The 22,796-nt window shown below is 39.0% G+C and overlaps 1 protein-coding gene across 1 annotated transcript in view; it reads left to right on the top strand.

Moving 5' to 3' along the window:
• DOCK1 (dedicator of cytokinesis 1) overlaps positions 1-22,796 on the top strand; it is a 578,721-nt gene that overhangs the window by 125,224 nt on the left and 430,701 nt on the right. The window contains 4 exon segments of the mRNA XM_038408546.2: positions 15,394-15,426; positions 15,428-15,468; positions 17,120-17,193; positions 17,196-17,225. Coding sequence (XP_038264474.1) covers positions 15,394-15,426; positions 15,428-15,468; positions 17,120-17,193; positions 17,196-17,225 — 178 coding nt within the window.

Genomic DNA, 22,796 nt, shown 5'->3' with positions numbered 1-22,796 from the left:
TTACTCCAGTTTACAAGGTCATCCAGATCCTCCTGTATAATATCCCGATCCTTCTCTGAATTGGCAATACCTCCCAGCTTTGTATCATCTGCAAACTTTATTAGCACACTCCCATTTTTTGTGCCAAGGTCAGTAATAAAAAGATTAAATAAGATTGGTCCCAAAACCGATCCCTGAGGAACTCCACTGGTAACCTCCCTCCAGCCTGACAGTTCGCCTTTCAGTAGGACCCGTTGCAGTCTCCCTTTTAACCAATTCCTTATCCACCTTTTGATGTTCATATTGATCCCCATCTCCTCCAATTTAACTAATAATTCCCCATGTGTCACGGTATCAAACGCCTTACTGAAATCTAAGTAAATTAGATCCACTGCATTTCCTTTATCTAAAAAATCTGTTACTTTTTCAAAAAAGGGGATTAGGTTGGTTTGGCATGATCTACCTTTTGTAAAACCATGTTGTATTTTGTCCCATTTACCATTGACTTCAATGTCCTTAACTAATTTCTCCTTCAAAATTTTTTCCAGGACCTTGCATACTACAGATGTCAAACTAACTGGCCTGTAGTTACCCGGATCACTTTTTTTTCCACTTTCTTAAAAATAGGAACTATATTAGCAATTCTCCAATCATTCGGTACTACTCCTGAGTTTACAGATTCATTCAAAATTCTTGCTAACGGGCTTGCAATTTCAGGTGCCAATTCCTTTAATATTCTTGTATGAAGATTATCTGGGCCCCCCAATTTAGTCCAATTAAGCTGTTTCAGTTTTGCTTCTACCTCAGATATGGTAATATCTACCTCCATATCTTCATTCCCATTTGTCATGCTACTATTATCCCTAAGATCCTCTTTAGCCTTATTAAAGACTGAGGCAAAGTATTTGTTTAGATATTGGGCCATGCCTAGATTATCTTTAACCTCCACTCCATCCTCAGTGTTTAGTGGCCCCACTTCTTCTTTATATAGATAAAGATATAGGCCAACTAGTAATGACTAGGTGTGTCATACCAGGGCACAACCCACCCAACCCAACTAGTGGGGGGCTTTGTCACCCCTGCCCTGCAGTCACTGCTCACAAACAGCCTTCTAGCACATAAGTCACCCTGAGTGTCTGTGTGTAACTGCAGCCTGCCAGAAGGGGACTGTCACAAGCCTTGGTTATATAGCAAGGTGTATTTGCCACCAGTCCTGGATTTTACCCCAGAAATGTATGCGCTGTACTGCCCAGCTCTCTCCTGGACAGTACAAATATATTAAGTCCATTGTTCCTCTAAGAGAATAAGATGCCAGTTTATTACCTTAAATAGAGTTACCCGGCACTTCAACTTAAACGCACAGGATTAGGTAAAACAGTTAAACAAATTTATTAACTACAAAGTGAGAGAGATTTTAAGTGAATACAGGTAATGAAGCGTAAAAGTCTGAAATGCCTACGAAAAATAAAGATAAAATGCTTAATAGTGCCGAACTTAATGAACTACATTAAATTCAAACAAAATTTCTCACCACATACTTCCAGCAAGTTTACTGACCAGACTCTTCAGGTCAGGACCACCCTTCATCCTGAGAGTCCACTGGCTCTTTTCCTCTGTAGTCTTAGATGCAATGCCAAGAGAGAGGGAGAGTCTGCCCCCTTTTTTTTTTTTTTTTTTAGTTTCAGTCCCCCTCTTGAAAAACCATTTCCAGCTGGAAACTAGGAGACAAAGAGTCTATGTGGAAGGATCGTCCCTGCTGTTTTTTTCCCACCTGTTTGAGCTTCCTTTGTTTTCCTTCCTGCTTGATGACTCTGTTTACTGCTTAAATGCAAATTAAGGCAAGCACAGGTTCCATTGTTTAGGACAGACCTGATTGCCAACTTCTTCTTGATCAGTGCTGTGGAGTTTGTATTATAAGATTCCCCTTTAGATATAGTGTTGCCACATGTATTTTATCAGAACAATACTGAGCAGCAAACTTAGTTTTCAAATGATAGCTTATTAAGCATACATTGCACAAAAGTTTTTACAGTAGAGTGTGAATACAGGAGTATATTCTGTCACACTAGGTTATTGGCAAAAATCTTCCCAGTACTTCTAAATGGTTCCTAACTATCAAATATGGCAATTTTTATGATAAACACAATTTTCTAATGGGGAAGAGGCTGAAATAGGAAACTTAAAAATTAAGAGGCTAGTGCTTTCTTTCATCATGGAAATTTAAAAATTAAGACTAGTTTTGTCTTTGCCCCTAATAGTTTCAGGTAGGCTACCACTGAAATAATTGTTCGGCATTATAAAAATCTTGTAAATTTTTAAAACGTTTGGAGAAGTGATTTAATGATTATTCAAATTATTTTATTTTTAAATGCCTTAAAAGGCCTCAAAGGATGACATGCAGCGATGTTCGTGATGATTGTAGAAATAACCTGCAATTTTCTGGTGCAACTATACAATATAAGAAATTCAGCCTGCATATTGCATGTACTAAGAACTGTGACTATCAGTTCCTGGTTACTTTAAACTATTTAAAGCAAACATTAGACTTTTTTGGACAGTATTATTTTCCTTTACTTGTCTTTATTTCCTGGCATAGTTAATTACCCTTTGCCATAGTTTACAAGTGATTCAACAGGGTAATGTCATCAGATTTTTCATTAAGAAGAAGTAATTCCTCTTCTTCATCTTTGTTTACAGTCTGAAAAAAAGCCCACTAAAGTTTTCACTGACCATGGATCAATCACTTAATCACATCCCCTTAAAAATTTCATATCTGTGATACGCTTTGAAGAACTACCAAGATGTGCAAATGCTTTAAACTGAATAACCACATAAGCACATGTCTGTTGTTCTTCTCCTTTCCTACCCCATTCCCTCTCTACTACTTTGTCTCCCTCATTTGTTGTATTACATCTAAAATTTAGCTTGCAAGCAATTTAGGTTAAGTGCTTTATTTATTTTCTCTGAAGTACTCACCCATTTCTTGTGTGGTATAAAATAATCATTTATCACAACGTAGTTGTTTGAAATTATCCAAATCAAATAGATATACAGTAATAGTGCAAATATACCAGAGATGAGTATTTCTAATTCTATATGCTACTGCTTACTTCCTAATAAGATCACTTAATTATTGTTAGTCTCTAAGGTGCCACAAGTACTCCTTTTCTTTTTGAATATACAGGCTAACATGGCTGCTACTCTGAAACCTGGTAAAATCCTATTCAGTGTTAAAAATTCTGGAATTGAAGCATTTAGTTTTTGTGCTTTCTAGTGCTCTTTTTCATATGTGTTTAGGTTTTTTTTTTATATGGAAGTAGGTCTTTTCTTTTGACTAATTAAAACCTGTAGTTTCTATGATTGAGAACAGGGATCTGAACCGTGGCCCAGTGCTGCACAAGTGTGTTAGTAATTCTAATTTAAAATGTTAATTTTAAGAATTTAATAAACTGCTTAATTGTTTGGAGTTGTTCCTGATGTTGTATCAGTATCTGAAGACTGTTTGTCATTTTATGAAATTAATTTGCACTCTTTATTTCAGCATCTGGGAATAATTTAGATTGTAATGATGTTTCTGGTATTGTTGGGATCTATTTTCAGCTGCACCTTTTTAACAGAGTAAAAGTTAGGTTCACAGCTTAGCTTTTATAAAAGTTAGTATTTATATAGAGTAACTTAAATGGGATTTTTTTAAACGAATTTAGATTCACTTTTTTGTGGCTATGTTGCCTAATCATATTATTCCTGCCAGTAAATTCATTCATCAGATTTATGTAAAGAAAACACCAAAATGACATGCACACAATGAAAGCAGATTTAATATTTTATTTGAACAAATTTATTTTTTATTAGTACAAATGTTTTGAAGTATTTACCCAACTCTAGTTCAGTGCTGAAATTGAGAATTGTTTTTAGAACGCCTTTCTATTTAACTAGTGATAAATATTTTTTATTGTTTGTTCCATCTTTGTATCAGTCATAATATTTTAAGAGTCATGAATGTATATCATTGTGTGTAGTTCAGTAAAACAAAATTGTGCATTTGCATTTCAGAAGAGTACATGAATTGATTTTATTCTAAGATTAGTTTCTTGTTCATGCTGTTTGACTTTCTCTTTGCGCTAAAGTTCATATCTTTTCAAATTAATTGTCCTTTTTGTCAATACTGCTCCCTCTTGATTTCTGCTGGTTTTTTACTGTTAAGAACATTTCTACGCTCATTTGCAGCCGTGCATTGCTACTGGGGGCACAAAGTTGAAGTAATTGATCATAAATTGGCCCAATGGAGGGAGTAACTCTGCCAACCCTTACTCAGCTCGGCAGTCTGAAATTTCAGACGGTAAATATTTCTCACTTGAATACATTCTTACATATACTTGAAATTAGTTCTAAATGTCAGTTGTCAATAAAAACTTATTTTCAAAATCATTTTACAGTTTAGTCATGCTGGGAAGTGCTTACCTTTTGAACTTTCAGATTACAGGGCTGAGAAGTGAGCTTATTTTTTCCCCAGGTAATTTGAAAGCATCATATGGGATGAATTTGACAGAAATCACAGTGAAAATGTTGCACTATGGAGTGATCAGCCAGTTCTAGGTTTTGGGTAGCCCTGTGTGAAATAACATTTGGGGCCCCATCAACAGTTCCCACGTACTACTCTGGAAATATGAGACATAGTTTTCCAATTGAAACTGGAACAGGTGCAAAGGAGGACTACTAGGGTGATTGGGGAAAGGAGATTATCTTACCTGAGGAAGCCAAGGAAGTTTGGCTTGTTTAGCCTACCAAAACAAAAGCTGTGAGTTGGTGGTAGGATTGCTCTCGTGAGATGCATCAGAGAGGGAGAAACGCTATTTAAACAAAAATGTTGGCTCAGGAACAGATGGGTATAAACTAGCCATGATTAAATTTGGGCTGGAAATTAAAAAAAGATTTCTAAACATCTATGGAGAGAGGTTCTGGAACAGCCTCCCACTAGGAGCAGTACGGGCAAGCAATCTAACTAGTTTTATGGCGGAGTTTGATAAATTTATGAATGGAATTATATGATGAGATTTCTTGTGATAGTAGGAGACTGGATTTGATGAACCAGGTCGTCCCTTTCAATCCTATGTTCTGATTTTTTTTTCTTCTCCAGCCTGGCTTAGACTTCCCTGAGTCTGTGATGAACCAACTGCTGCTTATTTGTAAGGCTCTTTGGACTCTAGGTGGACCCCAGATAGCAAATGGGAAGACTGGAGATGAAGGCAAAGTGAACCTTTCTATGCACGATATGAGAGGGCAGTTGGGAAATTCATTTGAGAGAAGAGATGGGAGGAAGAAGTGGGAATGAAAACACACCTTTTAGTGGTTGAATGTAGGGTTGGCAGTAGCAGACTCTAGTTTGGGCTATCTTTATGCAATTCTTAATATCATTTTAATGTCTAAACACTACAGTGATAAATGATCCATATATTTTTAAGATAAACTATCTGCCACAGCTCTCTGTCACAAGCTTCATAATGGCAGCCTGGGAATTGAGAATAGTGTTCTCTCTCAAGGCTTTTCTGTGCATGTAGTGTATACACCAAAATGACTCTCCCTCTTTGCTTTGTAGAATTTATGAGAAATAAACACTGGTGATTGATCTATTCGTTTAGGTTTATATAAAGAATGGAGTTTTCTAGTTCTTCAAAAAGATGCAGTAAAAGATGGCTTTGGAATTTTAAAATTATTTGATCTGAAATCAGTCTAATTGTCCTTTAGTTATTTAATTTCCAAACTGTGTTTCCACATGGTCTTTGATTTTTTTGTCAGTAATGGATAGAACACCAGGAGAAAAATCATTAAATCTTTTTTGCTTCTCCGGATGTTAAGACAATAACTCAGTGCCTATGTTTAATAGTCATTGAAATGGTTGTCCTTGTGCATTTCTCATTGGTTTTCCATGGAACAAATTAAAGTCTATTTAATTAAAGCTGGAACATTGATAGTAGCTTGCTTCAGGGCAGTGACAGCTATCAAAATATGCCAGGCAGCAAGTTGATGCTCATTATATACTCTTTTTAAGATTACTGCTTTGATACAATGTTATAAGGTTGACCTTGGGTCAGCCAGTGTGGGGTCAGGCCAGTATTGCTGGTCCCTGCCTGAACTTTCAGTTCTCCCAGTTTTCTATGAAGGGGATTTTCTATATATTTTTTTTCTATATCTCTGTCACTAGTTGCTTAATTTATTTGTTTTAGTGGAAATATCACTGTTTAAAACAGTAAAGTATTCTGATGCCATGTACGTGTCTTCCCCTTCTCTCCTCCCCCGAAAAGACCTTCTCTTTTTGTTAAAAGGAAGATTTTTATATTATGTAGATTATTTGATCACTAGCCAACCTCTGCCTGGGAGCCTAGAAGTTCCATGATAGATAAATGTATGAGCCAAAAAGGAACTTACTTTGGAACCATTCTGGTTTGACTAATTGGTGGACCACAAGATAAGAAACCTCTAACTAGCCATAAACGAGACGTATTAGGCCCAAAGGGACATTGAGACTGAATTATTTTTCTTTCCCTAGCGAAAAATTAGTGTGACATGTTATGTAACTCCAGGCGTATGCAAAAAATATATAATACACTAACCTTGTAATTGAGTTAGATATGTTAAGACATGACCATATTTTCTGTGATGATTTGAGGAATCTGTCTATGTATATCATCTTATAAATTGTGGAATCATAGAATGACTCTGTATGTGGAATCTTCCATTTGGTCACAGGCTGTGTCACATATTTACTGGACCGGGATAATGGTCAATTGTTAGCTTTAATGGTTGCCTATTGAGTTTAAAAGCCTTGGGGACAACTGGTTGATCAAAGCCAGGGCAGCCAGTTTTCTCCAACTTCCCTGGAGGGTGCTCAGTTTTAGTGAGTGGAAAATTCCTAGTCGCAGAACAAAGAAACCAGGTATTACTGGTGGGACATATACCTTCAAGAGACACTCAGGATGCTTTGTGCTAGAGCAGAAAAGAAGAAGCTGGTGTACTTTCATAGTGGTGGTGGGGTGTCGTGTTTAACTGCAGGATCAGCTGAGGAAGAAGGAAGCTAGCTGACCTAGAGAGGGAGAGAAACTCCATGATTAAGGGAAGACGTCATGAGCTCCAGGAGAAGGATCCTAGCCACCCAGAGAACTCTCCAGAGTGGTGAGGAAACTGAGGCAGGGAAACAAGTATAAGTGTATTTTATTTTGTACAGATCTGTGTATTTCTTGTGCAGTCTAAGTAACGAGTAATTTCTTTTAGAATTCTGTGCAGAGTCTCTCTGTCTGTTTGCTTTCAGTATCATGTGCCCCAGAAGAGTTAAACTGTAAACTGGAGTGGCCACGCAGTTGGAGTTTTGGGGATGGTTTACTTAAGTTTCTGGAGAGTATGAGGGGTCAGCAAAGGTTCTGGGGCCTTGGCATCTGTGCCACCTGGTCCCATTTCTGTGAAGAGATAACAGACTGACAACCTGTGTCCTGGAAATGTTCTGGAGAAGCCAAGGAAAGAGACAGTGCTGGAGCCTGCTTAGATCAAGGGAAGCTTCAAGCACCTGGGTCCAGTGGATTGAGATGCAACAGAGCAGCCTGGGGATTGTCCTGTGGATCGAGGTTTACTCAGGGTTGAGTGCAATACTTTTCTCATTTTCTTCATTAGCACATTAGACAACCTGCTGTGAAAAGTGAAGGTAGATGTCTTTACCTATATATCAGAGTTGATATGCCTGCCCTTTTATCTGGAATGATTTTTTTTCCCACTGCTACAAATACTTTCCCCATTTCATAGCTCATGGGAGGCTTTTTTTCTGTGACTTGGTGAAGTCCAGGGATCAAATAGGATTGTTTTAGAGACCTCCTAATCTGAAGTCTTTCTATCCTACTGTCCCCTCTGAGACTCTGAATCACTTCTTCAGTCAAAACTTAAAGGAAAAGGAGGGTTTTGACTCTAATCTTTAAAGCAGCATATGTTTTGTGACTGTTGGAAAATAGGGTGGGTTCATGTTCTGTTACTCTCAGAAAACCTCAGCCCAGAGTTCCTTGCTAATTCCCCCCAAGGAAGAGAAAATTTTGAATCCTTACCAAGCAGTTGTCAGGAACCCCTGGTATTCCATATGGTTCCCACACTGGGAATTATGAGGCATCTCTGTATCTGGCTTGGGAGAAAGTCTGCTAGCAGAAAAAAGCGAGTGCTCTCAGGAGTGGGCACTCCTTACAGTGGTGTTGCTCTGTGGCATGGGCAGAGTGTTCCTGCCCCACTCCTGTGCGGGAAGATTTTTTAAGGATAGGACCACTTTGCCACTCCCCAGAAGAAGACGCTGGAACCCTCTCATGACCTGGAAGATGATGTAGATGTCCCCTTGAAATCACTGAGGCATCAGGAAGAAATGGCCTACCACATGCATGGCCAGCTAAACTCCTCATTATTTTGGAAAAAATCTGCCATTGTTTCTATTTTGTCCAATTTATATTACAGCCTATCAGAAATATGCAAACATCCGTTCCAATATGTAGAACCGTTGGTTATTAAAATATAAAACATTGCCAACCTCATACATCATAATGCTTATTTCTTTACTTTTAGGATTCTATGCCACAAAGCTATTCACTTGCGGTTTGACCTAAAACCCATTTCTCCAGTAGGTGTCTTTTTATTGGCTGATGGGGATGTGGATCAGACCATTACTAGCCAGATGGTGGCCTTTTTTACAATATAGGCCTAAGGAATTTTTTTGTCCTTGATAGTGACCCGGATTTGGATGCCAGATGTGCCATTAGACACCAATGCCAGTGTTTCTTGAGTGGAGGTGGAAGAAGACTAAAAGGCATTCCTACACTGGATCCATCTTGTCATGTTCAGATCTGTTGCCAAGACCACAAAACTAATAACCTTAGTAGATGCTCTTAACTATTTGGAGAAGGGAACATCTCCTTTTTGAAGTTGTTTTTCTCAGTGGTGTGTATTTCTGGTTCAGCACTCCAACTGAAATCAGTTTAATATGCGTTTTCTTAAGAAATATGTAAATTAATAATTGCTTCATACATTATTCAAGAAAAAGCTTATTTTGTATCACTGATAGCTCTTCTAATCTTATATAAAGATATGCTAATGGATTTAATTAAAATAATTATACTGAATAATGTACCCTGAACTTTACCCTAAAATAGTACATATTAATTATCATCAGTAGTCATATTTCTAGCTACAAAGACAACTACAATATTCGATTGATATTAGATAACAAACCAAATATTTTTCCCTTTTTTTGTTTAAAGATTAGGCTTGAGTAATGGTAGTGTAATTTATCTGTGACATCATGACACTTGGTGTTGGTAGGAGCTGTGATCATAAATAAATATGAGGACTTCTCTGTTTAGTGATTTATGGTCTATTCTGATTTGATTTTGAGAACCTGCAACTGCCATTGACTTAAATGGGAGCTGCAGGTGCTCATCATTTCTCAGAATGATGCCCTGATATATGGCTCTGATTCTTTTTTGCCTTTTTGAATTTTTTTTAAGGGGCTGAAGTTATTCAGTAATGCAGATCTTTTTCATACAATAGTAAGACCCAAGACAAAGGGAGATAATTCTCCTTTTCTGAATGGCTGTGTTACATCTGCATCTGGAATATTATGTTCCTTCCTGGGCGCTACATCGTTAGAAATATACTGGCAAATGGAGAGAGGTTGAAGAAAAGCAACAAAAATGATCAGGGACTATCACAGTTGACTTATTAAGAAAGATTTTAAAATAACTGTGTATCAATAATTATTGGAGTTTTACAAAATTAATAAATTACTATACTTTCACATTATGATTATCACATTTTCAATAACTGGGGTGAGGCAAGAACCAAGAGATCTTGGCCAAATTATTCCAGAAACAATACTATAATAGGAAGGCACATGTTATAAGCACATAATCATAGAAGTTAGATACAGAAAAAAGCCTATTAAGTCATCCAGGTCCATCACCCTGTCAATTCAGGACATAACTCTACAATGCATTTTCTAGTATTTTATCCAATTGATTTTCAGAGTCCCCAATCAACAAGGCTTTTATCACCTCTATGGAGGCATTCCACATCTCACTAATAACTAGGATTGTCTATTATTAATATCTACTTAGTCTGAGTTACACCCTCATGTACATAATAAATAATTGTTTTTCCTTCTTGGTTTTTACACCATTCAAATATTTATAGGTGTGCCCTAAGAAAGCCATTTTGAATTTTAGCTTTAAAATTGCATTTGTGTGTGTTTCACATTAGAAATATTTGTATATATACACACATTTATACACTCATTATAAATACACACACACACAGACAACCCTATACACAAACCTATGTTAAGAGAATTAGGTTGTAAATTCAAGCATTTGGTTAGGTAGTACCACAATTAAGGTTGCCTGTGCAATCTTAATTCAGCCCCTTTGTGCATATGCGTGTATTATCATATACTTTTTTCCCCCCAAAGAACCCTGCCTCATTCAGTGCACAGGATGGATGTTGCTCATTGATGTTCATTTCTTCTTCTTCCCATCATCATTGTGTGTGGCCCTGTTGCATTATTTGCTCCACACCATACCAAACCTTTCACTTATACAGAATTAATTTCCTCATTGGCTAGTTGCTCTCATTGTAGTATCTTAATTCTTAATGGATTTATCCTTTTACAACCTTGTGAGATCTGGTGGTATTATCCACATTTTACAGATGGAGCACTGAGACACAGAGATCAATGCCTAAATTATCAAGTGCAAAGTAATTTTTAGGGTGCTCAATTTGATAAGCCATGGGCCTCATTTTCAGAATACTAGCATTTTATTGCACTTTATATGTTCAGAAGCAGAGCTCCCATTGATGTCAGTAGGAGCGATGAGTGCTTCTGCAAATTGAACCCCCAGATGTCTCAATTTGGGTACCCAGAAAATGAGGGAATTACACAGTGGCCACCTGTGAAGTTTTGGTTTAAGTGACTTGCCACGCATCATGTCGGAATTCTGGCAGAAGCAGGAATTGAATCTAGTTCTCCAGGGTGCATTCAGCTGCCTTAACTTTGAGCTCATTCTTTCTGTTCCTGTAGTTTGTTGGTTTATTCACCACAGGTTTTATTCAACACACACCTTCCAACATTTTCAACAAATGCGGCACTGATTCTACAGAACACAGCCTTATTAACTGTACTGTCCTTATTCATTCGCAGAGCACTGTCCATCCTGTGCACTGAATGAAACAAAGACCCTGTGAAAAAAATGTGGTCTTGTAATTAAAGACTGTCTCATGGTTAAGGCCCTTAGTTTTTGGTTTTATTTCGTTCTTAATTTTCTGGGAATTTATCTGTGTTTATTACAAAAATTTAAAAATGGGTGAAAATTGCTGCAAAAAATTAATGTTACAATTTTCTGGGTAAATATCAGTGTTAATATCAATCATCCTATTTTTTAACTTTTAAAAAAACTCTGATAATCTGAAATGTAGATGATACAGTTTTTCATTTTCAACCCATTTTAGCATGAAAAGTAATTCTCTTTTATTGTTTTTGAATGCTGATAGTGTGGAGAGTTATCTGTAAAGCTGGTAATCATAGATTCATTGAAATCTAAGACTGGAGAGGACCTCGATAGGTCATCTTCTGCAGTCCCCTTCACTGAGACAGGATCAAGTATTATCCAGACCAGCGGTTCTCAAACTTCATTGCACCACAACCCCTTCTGACAACAAAAATTACTACATGATCCTAGGACGGAGGACCAAAGCCTGAGCCCGCCCTAGTCCTGCTGCCCCAGGCTGGGAGCGGGGGGATGTGGGGGGACGTGGAGCCAAAGCCGAAGGGCTTCAGCCCCTGGCAGGGGGCCTATAACCTGAGCCCTGCCGCCCAGGGCTGAAGTCAAAGCCTGAGCCCTGCCACCTGATGGGTGGGGCTTGGGCTTCGGCCCTGGGCCCCAACAAGTTTAACATCAGCCCTAGCGACTCCATTAAAACGGGATCACGACCCACTTTGGGGTCTGACCCACAGTTTGAGAGCAGCTGATTGAGACCATGCCTGACAGGTGTTTGTATAAACGGTTATTAAAACCTCCAATGACAGGGATTTCTTAATCGTCCTAAGTATTTTGTTCCAGTGCTTAACTACCCTTACAGTTAGGAAGTTTTTTCTAATGTATAACCTAAATCTTCCTTGCTGCAATTAAAGCCCATTACTTCTTGTCTATCCTCAGTGGATAAGGAAAACAATAGATCACCTTCCTCTTTATAGCAACCTTTTACATACTTGAAGACGGTTACCATGTCCCCACTCAGTCTTCTCTTCTCCAGATTAAACTAACCCAATTTTTTCAGTCTTGCCTTGCATGTCATGTTTTCTAGACGTTGGATGGGTGCAGAATTGACAACAATACATATGCCAGTGTTTGACGTATTACAGTACTTCCGACCTGATCTGGTTCTCTGCTCTGGAAGAAAAGAGAGAGGCTTGTCAACCTGGGGTTTGGGAAGTTCCACTGTACTGAACATGACCCCCCCACTGAATCCTGACCAGCTTCCCGCTCTGTAAAGAGAGATGGCAGTTACAGAACTGCCTCTCCTTCCAGAGTGGAGAGCTGGGTCTGCGAAGTTCCAGCACTTTCAAAATAAGGGTGAAAATCAGTAAAGCCCACATCATAGCTTCTGTAAAACATGGGAAATTTTTGGCTAAAATCAGTAAAAACCTTAAATGAAGGTCCTCATTCATAGTGTATATGCACAAGGAGGCAGTATTAAAGTTCCACATGCAACCTTGAGACTGGCATCTTCTAACTTTTGAGTGCTTGATTTTGTAATCGTAAGGTTCTTTTAATATAGTTTTTTGGATCTGTGTGTGTGTGTGTGTATTATATATGTAATGTGTGTGAGAAAACTCTTACTAGTACCTTGGAAACTGATATGTTTGATGTTTCACAGCTTGATAAATTCTAAAAATGAGCTATTGAGTCTTCAGTCAATCTAACAATCTAATTCGATGAATAGTTTTGATACTATATGATGCAAATATTTCATATTTATTGTGTATATAATTTGGCTTGAATATTATTTTAGAGATGCAGCGTAATTTGAAGAATTCACCTCTGTGCTTCCTCTTCCTGTCACACTTTTTCTCTCCCTCCACTCTCTTTCTTTATCTGGTTGACACCTGATTTGTTACATTATGTTGAATTTAAATGCTTACACTTTCTGGAGCAAAGACCCATAGCTACACTTGTTTTGTGAGGCATTTGTCATCTTTTGGGGCACTTTAAAATATGTCAGCAGAGGGGATTAGAACTCCTGATATCTATTCCTGACTCTGCACTCACATAACTTTTTAGTTCCTTCTGTAAATATTTGTTATTTATCTACCTTAAAAGTTAGAAGGTGATAAATGAAAATAAAGGTAGAGAGGGAGGAAACCCTTTGTCCTGTGATAAGAAAGGTCTTGGTTTGACACAAAGCAGAACTTGCCTGATCTGAGCCTAACTTTTTCAGTGAGCTTCTGTGTTTTTCTGATTAGTTTCACTTGACTTAACAGTTGTGTTTAATTCTTATTTGAACTGTGCAACATTTTTTTTGCTGTAATTAGATTTTGCAATGACAGTGGAACTAACCAGTGTCACTTGTACACAGTATTAAGCTATCATGTGTACATAAATATTGCAAGACACTTATCTGATGTCATACTATGTTTAATCTGTGTGTGTGGTCAAGAGTAAAAGATGGAAGCTGCAATAACCTTAAATTAAGATTTATGTAGAGTTAGTGGCTGTCAGTTTTGGCGCCATGAAAAAGATTTGAACCATAATAAAATTCATAAACTTGAGGATTTATTAGCTAATATATTGTGAGCCAGAAAGGGAAGCTGAATACTTTAAATGATTCAGTGACTAAAGGGGTAAGGGAAGGAATGTCAGTTTACTTTTTTCGAATAGTGTCCCTATGGATGCTCCACTGTAGGTGTTTGTGCACCCCTGTGCTGTCGATTGGAGAATTTCAATAGCAGTCCGTCCCTCCCATGAGGCTTTCCTCCGCTCATGAGGTCAGCTGGCACGCACGGGTATTCCCTCCTCAGTTCCTTCTCAACCGCCCTAGGCTAGAGATGGAGCTAGGAGCTGTCCATTCATAGATCATTATCTCCTTTTAGTTTTGCAAATTTTTGCTTTTCTTTAATAGTCTTTTCTTTTAGTATTTATTTGTGTTTCATTGGCCATGCCAAAAAAAAAGGGGGGGGAGGGAGAAAAGAAAGGAAGAAAAAGTAGAAAAAGTTTGCCTCCTTCCAACCCTGGTGGGGAGCGATCCCCCTGCACTGCACAATGGTATTCCTGGCTCCCCAAGCTTCAAAAAGTGTCTTAGCTGGAAAGATTTCATCCCGGTAATGGATGGACATTTGCAGTGTATTCACTGCCTCGGGGAGAAGCACAATCTACAAAATTGTGGCTGGTGCCAGCAGCTGTAACCCAAGTCCAGGAAGGACAGAGAGTTGAAACTCCTGCTCATGGAGTCGGCCCTTCATTCCCCAGAGTCCCGGTGAGAACTATCACTGCAACCTTCTACATCAAAAGCAGGTGATCCCAAAGAAATGAGCCATTCACTAAAAACCTCTACGAAAAGGTCTGTGAGTCCCCGAAATGAGACCAGATAGAGTGGGAAATGACCTGCAGCTCCATCAGTATCTTCGGTACCTACGGTGCTGAAGCTGCCTAGAGCTGGTACCCAGGGCACGCATGATTCCAAGCCGACAGAGCCAGTTGGGACCGTCCAAAGACCCAATGGGCATGGGCAAGAAGTTCTGGTACCACAGGTGAATGAGAAACACTAGATGTCTCTGCACCAGGGAAGGCTACATCAACTAGGTTGTCGGGCACCGGCACCAAACAGCCACTCAAAACTGATACTAGTACCCACCCTCACCGACCTACGTACAGATGCGCCTTGGACCTCTTGCTCTCTGATGCACTTGCACTCGCCCCTTCTCGGTACCGGGTGGCTCCAGTACGAGCTCACCATGAGTAGTGGACACAATGGCATATCCAAACCCTGCACTGTTTCTCCTCTTCTCTTCAGACTCAGATAGGAATGAGAGGACTGGAGTTTCTACTGTGTGTCCTAGGCCACCATACTTGTCCAACAGTTTGGGCAGCCACAATTCCGCCACCAGCTCCCTTTATGCAGTGGCCATACTGAGACCTCTGGCAAACCCAGAGGCAACAAGCCTCACAGATCCCTAGTGTGGAGTACTAGCAGGCAAGGTTTAAATTGTTTCATCTCATAATATTTGTACAACTCCTTTATTTTAATTTCTCCCTTTCAGTGAACTCTGCATCGTAACTTTAAATGTGTGGTAACTGTCAAAACTGGTGTTTACACTAAGGGCATTGCTGTGTTTTTAATTTTTAGGGGGCTCTGCACCTTAAATACTTGCCAACTATTGGTCAATGATGTGAAATTGGTATTTGATCCAAAAGAACTTAGGTAAGTAATGTTAATAAAGTAATGTACTGTGTACTTCCTATTGTCTAGATCTTGTGTATAATTATTTAATGCACAATATTTTATGTGATTTTATTGCTATCTTGGTAACTTGAATCCCTAGGACAAGGAATTATAATCCATTCTATGTTACTTCACTTTGATCAGAATTCTTTGCTCCAGCCATCTTCAGGAGTATTCATTTACATATTTTTATTTTAAAAGTATGTGTGGTAGGGAAGTCTGTCTAGTAAAGATCATCTAATGAGATTGCCAGAAATTGTAAATCATATGAATGATATCAGAACTTATAGTTCATATGTTTCATGCATCACTCTGCACCTCAATTGTTTTGAATAATGATAAGCTTTGTTTGTAGTTCAATGCACACTAGTGTGTGGAAATTTACAAGAGCAAAAACAGTTCTCTCTCCATGGATCCCTTTTACGAAAGAAAAAGGGAAAAAAATTGTTTAAAAACAAACAAATAACTAAGATTTTGTAGCACTGCTAATGTGTAAAAAAGAAGAAAAAAATATAGTTAATTTATTTACATGTTTTGATTGTACCGACTCTACATTGTCTCAGTTGTATATTCTGTGATATTATTGAGGAAGTTAAGAGAACATTTCAAGTGTAATAAAATAAATGTCGAAATTCAGATGTTAATTTAAAAAAATGCTTGGAGGCTGGGGAAAATGCGAGGCTATCATCAAAAGCTGAATTTCAGTTTGGAAATACTCCGTACAAAAAAATTATAATTGTTGCTTGAAACTTTTCATTGCACCCAGAAGCTAATATATAACTTTTCGTTACCCTATTCTGCATACAGCTTTTTATATCCTTTTCTATAAGTCTCCTTGGGCCATGAGTATAGAGTTCCAAGACTAAGCCATTTTGAAAGATGTATGGTAGCAAAAAGAATTGAAAAATTTGTCCAAAAGTGAAATACTGGCCATTGGACCATCTTACTAAGGATGTTTGTATATTTTTCCATCACTTTACATCTTAATCAAGATGGATGTCTTTCTAAGAGCTATGCTTAGCTCAACCACAAGTTATAGGGCTTGAGGCAGGAACTACTGGGTCAAGTTCAAGACCTCTGTTATTCAGGTTTTCAAACAGGTCCCTTCTGGTCCCAAAGCTATGTTTTTTTCTGCTTCAGTCTCAGTTCTGCCCCTACCCCAATCAAAGCTGTTCACATAAAGAGCCTTACTATTGTGTTTCTTCCCCTACCTAAGCAGTAGCTTTTGCATTTACAATAACTCCTATTTATGTTTTAATTGTCTTACGTGCATTGTCCTCTGCGCCCCTCAGTTGACTTTGAAATACATAAGCCAAAATGAAAAATGGAGTGGTGTATGCTGCTACATGAGTAGAGCCTTGTTCATCTGTAGTGGAGTGAGGGACGAAAATGAAGAGTAGAAATAAATATATTGGCAAAAGAAATTTAAACTAATTCTGAACACTGAATTGCCGTTCTATCACTCGTCACTATGTAGAAAAGGACCTGGTTCTCCTCTTCTCTCTGCCCCTCCCCCCCCAAGTGTTTACTGAACTAACTCATCAATTTCTTCTCTAGCTATAGACATTTGTTTTCATTTACTTTTGAGAAATTAATATATTTCTTTTCGTAATTGCGCATTTTTGTATAGCAAGCTGTTTACAGATTTCATCCTAAATGTTCCAATGGGCCGGCTCACAATTCAGAAGCTGTACTGTTTGATCGAATAGTTCACAGTGACCTCTTCACGCAGCATGGTAAGCAAAACCCTGGAAATCATTACATTGTCACATTATTCATTGTCTCTAGACCTCCGTCAGTGTTAGTTTTGTCCTCACTGCAGAAGGTAGTCGAGGTTGCAACCAATTAAAGTTGTTCCACTACAAGGACAAGCAGATTTAGACTATGTAAGAAAATGCTAATTCACAATTACTGTAGGTGGTAGATCATGGAAAAATGAAGGCAAAAACTTGTAATTTGTAATTTAAAAGAGCATTAACACTTAGTGTAATTGGCATGAATTGCAATTTTTAAAATATGAAATTGTCACTTTCGCATTTCTGTAATGTACTTTTGTGTCAAGGAAACTGAGAGAGAAAACTCTGTGATGTTTTATTTTTTTAAATACTTCCCACAAATTCCAAATTAAATACATTGACACTATACCAGGCACGCATGTTTTCATTCCACTTTGCAGCTAGTGGCCCAGTGAAGGAAAAGTTAAAATGGTTATTTTATGGATTATCTAGGTTTTCATTTGAGGTACAGCATTGCCTTTTCTTTCGAGATGGCTATTGTGTAGCCAGAAGTGTTGTTTCCTGGTGAGATAAGTTAACATAGTGATCAACTAACTGTTGCCCTCTCCTCCCTTCCTAGTAATCTCTTCAATTTTGTCAGAGTTCTAAAGGCCTGAGGAGAGAGAGGCAAAGTTCTTCTCTTCATTTAGATGTTTTGTAGTGATCAAGTAGGGTGAGTGAATTTAACCAGGATAGCTTAAAAAGGAAGCTGCTGAAACCCTTGGGACTCCAAATTTAGATTTGATGGGTTCTTTTTTAAAAGCATTACAAATCTTAATAGTAATAAATGCTGTATTTATGAAACTATGACTGAGCAGTGAAAAATTATTTTTGGATTTAAATGTCCCCCTGAGGGGTTCACAAGCAGGCAGACTTATATTGATGTATGTATATATATGGACCATAAAGTAAAATGGGCTATAAAAAAGAGCAGCCTAATTTCGCTGCCCAATTTATATGAAACTACCACAGCATGGATGAAGAAAAGTACATTTTTTTATTTTAAAAATAGGGTCAGTCTGGATTATTTAAGGGAATTTTAGTAATACTGATAAAGATTTTAAAGCAAATTAAACCTGAAAGTATGTCTTTTAATGTGTCTATTTTCTGGGTAACAATGTTACAGATTTAACAAACATAATTCCTTGTTTGTCTGATATAATTATAAAAAGAAGCCACTTAGGTGAGAGAAGTAACAAGTAACAGGGACTTGAAACTTTCAGGAAGGCTGTGGTTCTTTTTTATCTATTGTCAGTTTTACTTGTAGGTAAAGATGACACACTGAAAAAATAAATGAAGTCTGACCTTCATGATTGGAACATAGAGTAGTAGGGCTTTGATAAATAGGCTTCCTCAGCATTGCAAGGTGTGCAAGGCAAACCCTGCCCTCGCTCCCCCCCCCCCAAAAAAAACAAAAACAAAAAAAAAAACAAAACCCAAAGTCGATTAAAAAGTTTGTGTCCTATTGAAAAGAAAAATGCATTGATGCTTTTATTTAAGATTATACTGTACATTTCATGGGCTATATGTCTTTCCATTCTTAACCTATATTTCTCAGGAATTTAGTGATTATGTTGGAAAAATTCCTTTTGTTGCTAAAATATTGGGGAAAGGAGCTAGATAAAAAATTGTTGGGGAAATAGTTCTTAAAATTATTCATAGGAGGAGTATGAAACTGATTTTTCAGAGTGCATTAGTCTTTAACACCCAACATTTTGAAAGGGCTGTGCAATATGTGCTGCTCCTTAAAATACACAAGTACCCTCTGCACCGGTAGTGTTCTGTAGTTATCTGAATTATATGTACCTTCATAGAACCGAACTGTGAAAATGTAGTCCTAAATGTATGGAGTAATTGCTTTTCCTGTTTTGAATTTTTTTAAATAAATTGATTGGTTAAACCCAGTGTACACACATACACAGATATTCTGAAGCAATATATATGCTTTCACATGCAGAGTGCCTGCCTGAGAGTAACTGCTCCCAATGGTTCACAGATCATTTAGTGTATTAGGAGGCAAATTTAGCAGGTAGCTAATAAAATAAATTCCATGAATCTTTCATAATAAGGTGACTCTAGCACATAAATGCAGGAATGTATATAGTAGAGATAAGAAACCAGGAAGAAGGATCAAAATGGAACAACATGAATGCAAAATATACTACCATGTATAAAGGAAATTAAAGGGTAAAAACTTACTCTGAGGTTACTTCGTGGGCTAAAATAATTTTGTAAAAGCAAGGAAACATGATAGTATATGCATAAAACTTCTTATAGTCACATTGTATTTGCATCTGAAGAAGTGGGGTTTTTTTACCCATGAAAGCTTATTCCCAAATAAATCTGCTAGTCTTTAAGTGCCACCAGACTCCCTGTTGTTTTTATGGATACAGACTAACATGGCTACCCCCTGATATTGTACTTGCGTGTCCCTAATACTGAAATAAGTGTGATATACCCTCTAGGACCCATGATCTATGTTAAAGGTACTGACTTAAACCTCACACTTCAGGAGAGACTGGATGGCTAATGAGATTGATAATGAGAGTCAGAAACTACACCAGCAGCATCCAAAACAGTTGTACCAGCAGAGCTGCATGGAACGAGGTCCAGTAGAACCATCCTCTGTTTACACACCTGGGACTATGACATTAAATGCTTAGTAACCTCAGTAGATGAGGTTGAAAGAACAAGCTACAGTAAAAGCTGTTTTATCTGGCAAATTGGGAGAATGAGGTGCTGGTAAGTGAAAAATACCAGATAACTAAGAGGAGGGTGTTTGGGTTCAGGAGGGGACACGCGAGGGAGTGTGGGATGCCGGATCTGTGGGGCGTTCACCTCGGGCAGCTCCCTGCGAGCAGTGACCTGTCTTGGTCGCTCTTAGGCGGAGGCGTGGCAGGCGACTCTGCGTGCTGTCTCCGCCCACAGGCACTGCCCCACAGTTCCAGCCAATGGGAGCTGAAGAGCTAGTGCTCAGGGCAGGAGCAGCACATGGAGCCGCCTGCTGGGCCTCTGCCTAGGAGCAGCCAAGACAGGTTGCCGCTTGCGGGGAGCCTCCCAAGGTGAGCACCGCCCAGAACCGGCACCCACACACACTCTTGCGCCCCAAACCACTGCTCTGAGCCCTCTCCCGAACCCAAATTTCCCTCCCAGAGCCTGTGCTCCACACCCCCTCCCGGACCAACCAGACTATAAACCGGAATTTCAATGAAGATCAGAAATGCCGGTTTATAGAACTTTCTGGTTGGTAAAGTGTCGGATAAAACAGCTTTTACTGTACCATGAACAAGCCAGAAAACTGCACCAGCAAAAGCCCTATCACACCAGTAGTGCAGTTGAGCAGGATCTTCATGCTCTCTAGGCCCCTAAGAAATTACTGTACCTGAACGTTTCCTGTTATGTTTCTGGACATCTGTGATAACCTCCTTGTGTTGGTGTCTAACAGCAAGAGGAATAAAGCAGACTCCTTAGCCAATGGTAGATGGGGAGGACTAGAAACAGCTTTCAAAGCCCTTGTGGTTTCTGATGGTCAGAAATGGTGTGGAGGAGATGTAAAGTATTCACCACATAATTGACTTACTCTGACATTCAAGTGAAGAGTGAGGACAAGAGAGCATTTGGGTAGTGATGGAGGACAGGATATGAAATGTGAGGGGATTGATTGAATGGTGAAGAAAGGTGAGGGTGACTGACTGAACAGATGGTGAGAGAGGATGTGGTGATGGGAGATGTGAGTAAGAGGGCACTCTTCTCTAGAAGACCATTTTAATGGTTTGGGGTGCATGTATGTTTAGTGTTAGACATATTCATAAAGTCTGTATATAGTCTGTATTATAAAATGTGTATAACTACTAAATAACAGCATGACCTTATTTCTGTAATTCTCATCTTCCATTTTCCCTTCCCTTTCTCACCAGCCCCGCACCCTCAACATGTAGTAGCTTTCATTTGTCCTGTCTGCTGTTGGACTGTGGACTCTTTGGAGCCGGGACTGTTTTCTTACATGTGTTTGTTTGGAAAATGCCTAGCACATTTTGGATTCTAATTTAATATAACAACTAGGCCATTTGCTCTTAGCCCAGTTTTGGTGACAATGTTTGATGGCTTTCAGGGGTTATAAGTGAAATGAGCCTCTGATCTCAGTACAGTTTTTAGAAGATGGGTCACAAATGTAAATCAAAGTGGACAAGGCCAACACTGAATGGGAATGGAGTGCTCCAGATCACGGTTGACGTAGGTTAGCAAGGCATTAGGTTTTCTACCAGTTTTGTGGCTAGAGAGCTGACTGCCCTGGGGACTTTTCACAAACATTAACATTTGTTTGAAAATAAATTAAGCCAATAGCTCTGTCCACAGCCAAGCTCCCCTAACTCTTGCCTTTTGTGATTAATGAGTCCTTATTACATAGTTCCCCTGCCCCAGTATCTTTTCATTTATTCAAGAAGCTCATTTAAAAATGATAGACTATTAATATGAAAATATTGTTATGTGCTAGCCCAGTATCATAGAATCATAGAATATCAGAGTTGGAAGGGACCTCAGGAGGTTATCTAGACCAACCCCCTGCTCAAAGCAGGACCAGTCCCCAACTAAATCATCCCAGCCAGGGCTTTGTCAAGCTTGACCTTAAAAACTTCTAAGGAAGAGATTCCACCACCTCCCTAGGTAACACATTCCAGTGTTTCACCACCCTCCTAGTGAAAAGTTTTTCCTAATATCCAACTTAAACCCTCCCCCACTGCAACTTAAGACCATTACTCCTTGTTTTGTCATCTGCTACCACTGAGACAGTGTAGATCCATTCTCTTTGAAACCCCCTTTCAGATAATTGAAGGCAACTATCAAATCCCCTCTCGTTTCTTCTCTTCCGCAGACTAAACAATCTCAGTTCCCTCAGCATCTCCTCATAAGTCATGTGTTCCAGTCCCCTACTCATTTTTGTTGCCCTCCACTGGACGTTTTCCAATTTTTCCACATTCTTCTTGTAGTGTGGGGCCCAAAACTGGACACAGTACTCCCAGATGGGGCCTCACCAGTGTCAAAGGAGGGGAACGATCACATCCCTCGATCTGTGGCAATGTCCCCTACTTATAATCCCAAAATGCCATTGGCCTTCTTGGAAACAAGGGCACACTATTGACTCATATCCAGATTCTCGTCCACTGTAACCCACAGGTCCTTTTCTGCAGAACTGCTGCCGAGCCATTTGGTCCCTAGTCTGTAGCGGTGCATGGGATCTTCTGTCCTAAGTGTAGGACTCTGCACTTGTCCTGTTGAGCCTCATCAGATTTCCTTTGGCCCAATCCTCTAATTTCTCTAAGTCCTTCTGTATCCTCATCCCTACCCTCCAGCGTATCTACCTCTCCTCCCAGTTTAGGTCATCTGCAAACTTGCTGAGGGTGCAATCCACACCATCCTCCAGATCATTAATGAAGATATGAACAAAACCGGGCCGAGGACCGACCCTTGGGCACTCCGCCTTGATACCAGCTGCCAACTAGACATGGAGCCATTGATCACTACCCGTTTGAG

The sequence above is a fragment of the Dermochelys coriacea genome, chromosome 7 (genome assembly GCF_009764565.3).
Source record: "Dermochelys coriacea isolate rDerCor1 chromosome 7, rDerCor1.pri.v4, whole genome shotgun sequence".
NCBI lineage: Eukaryota > Metazoa > Chordata > Testudines > Dermochelyidae > Dermochelys > Dermochelys coriacea.
Note: the sequence above shows the minus strand (reverse complement) of the source record. Positions and strands in the feature narration are given on the sequence as shown.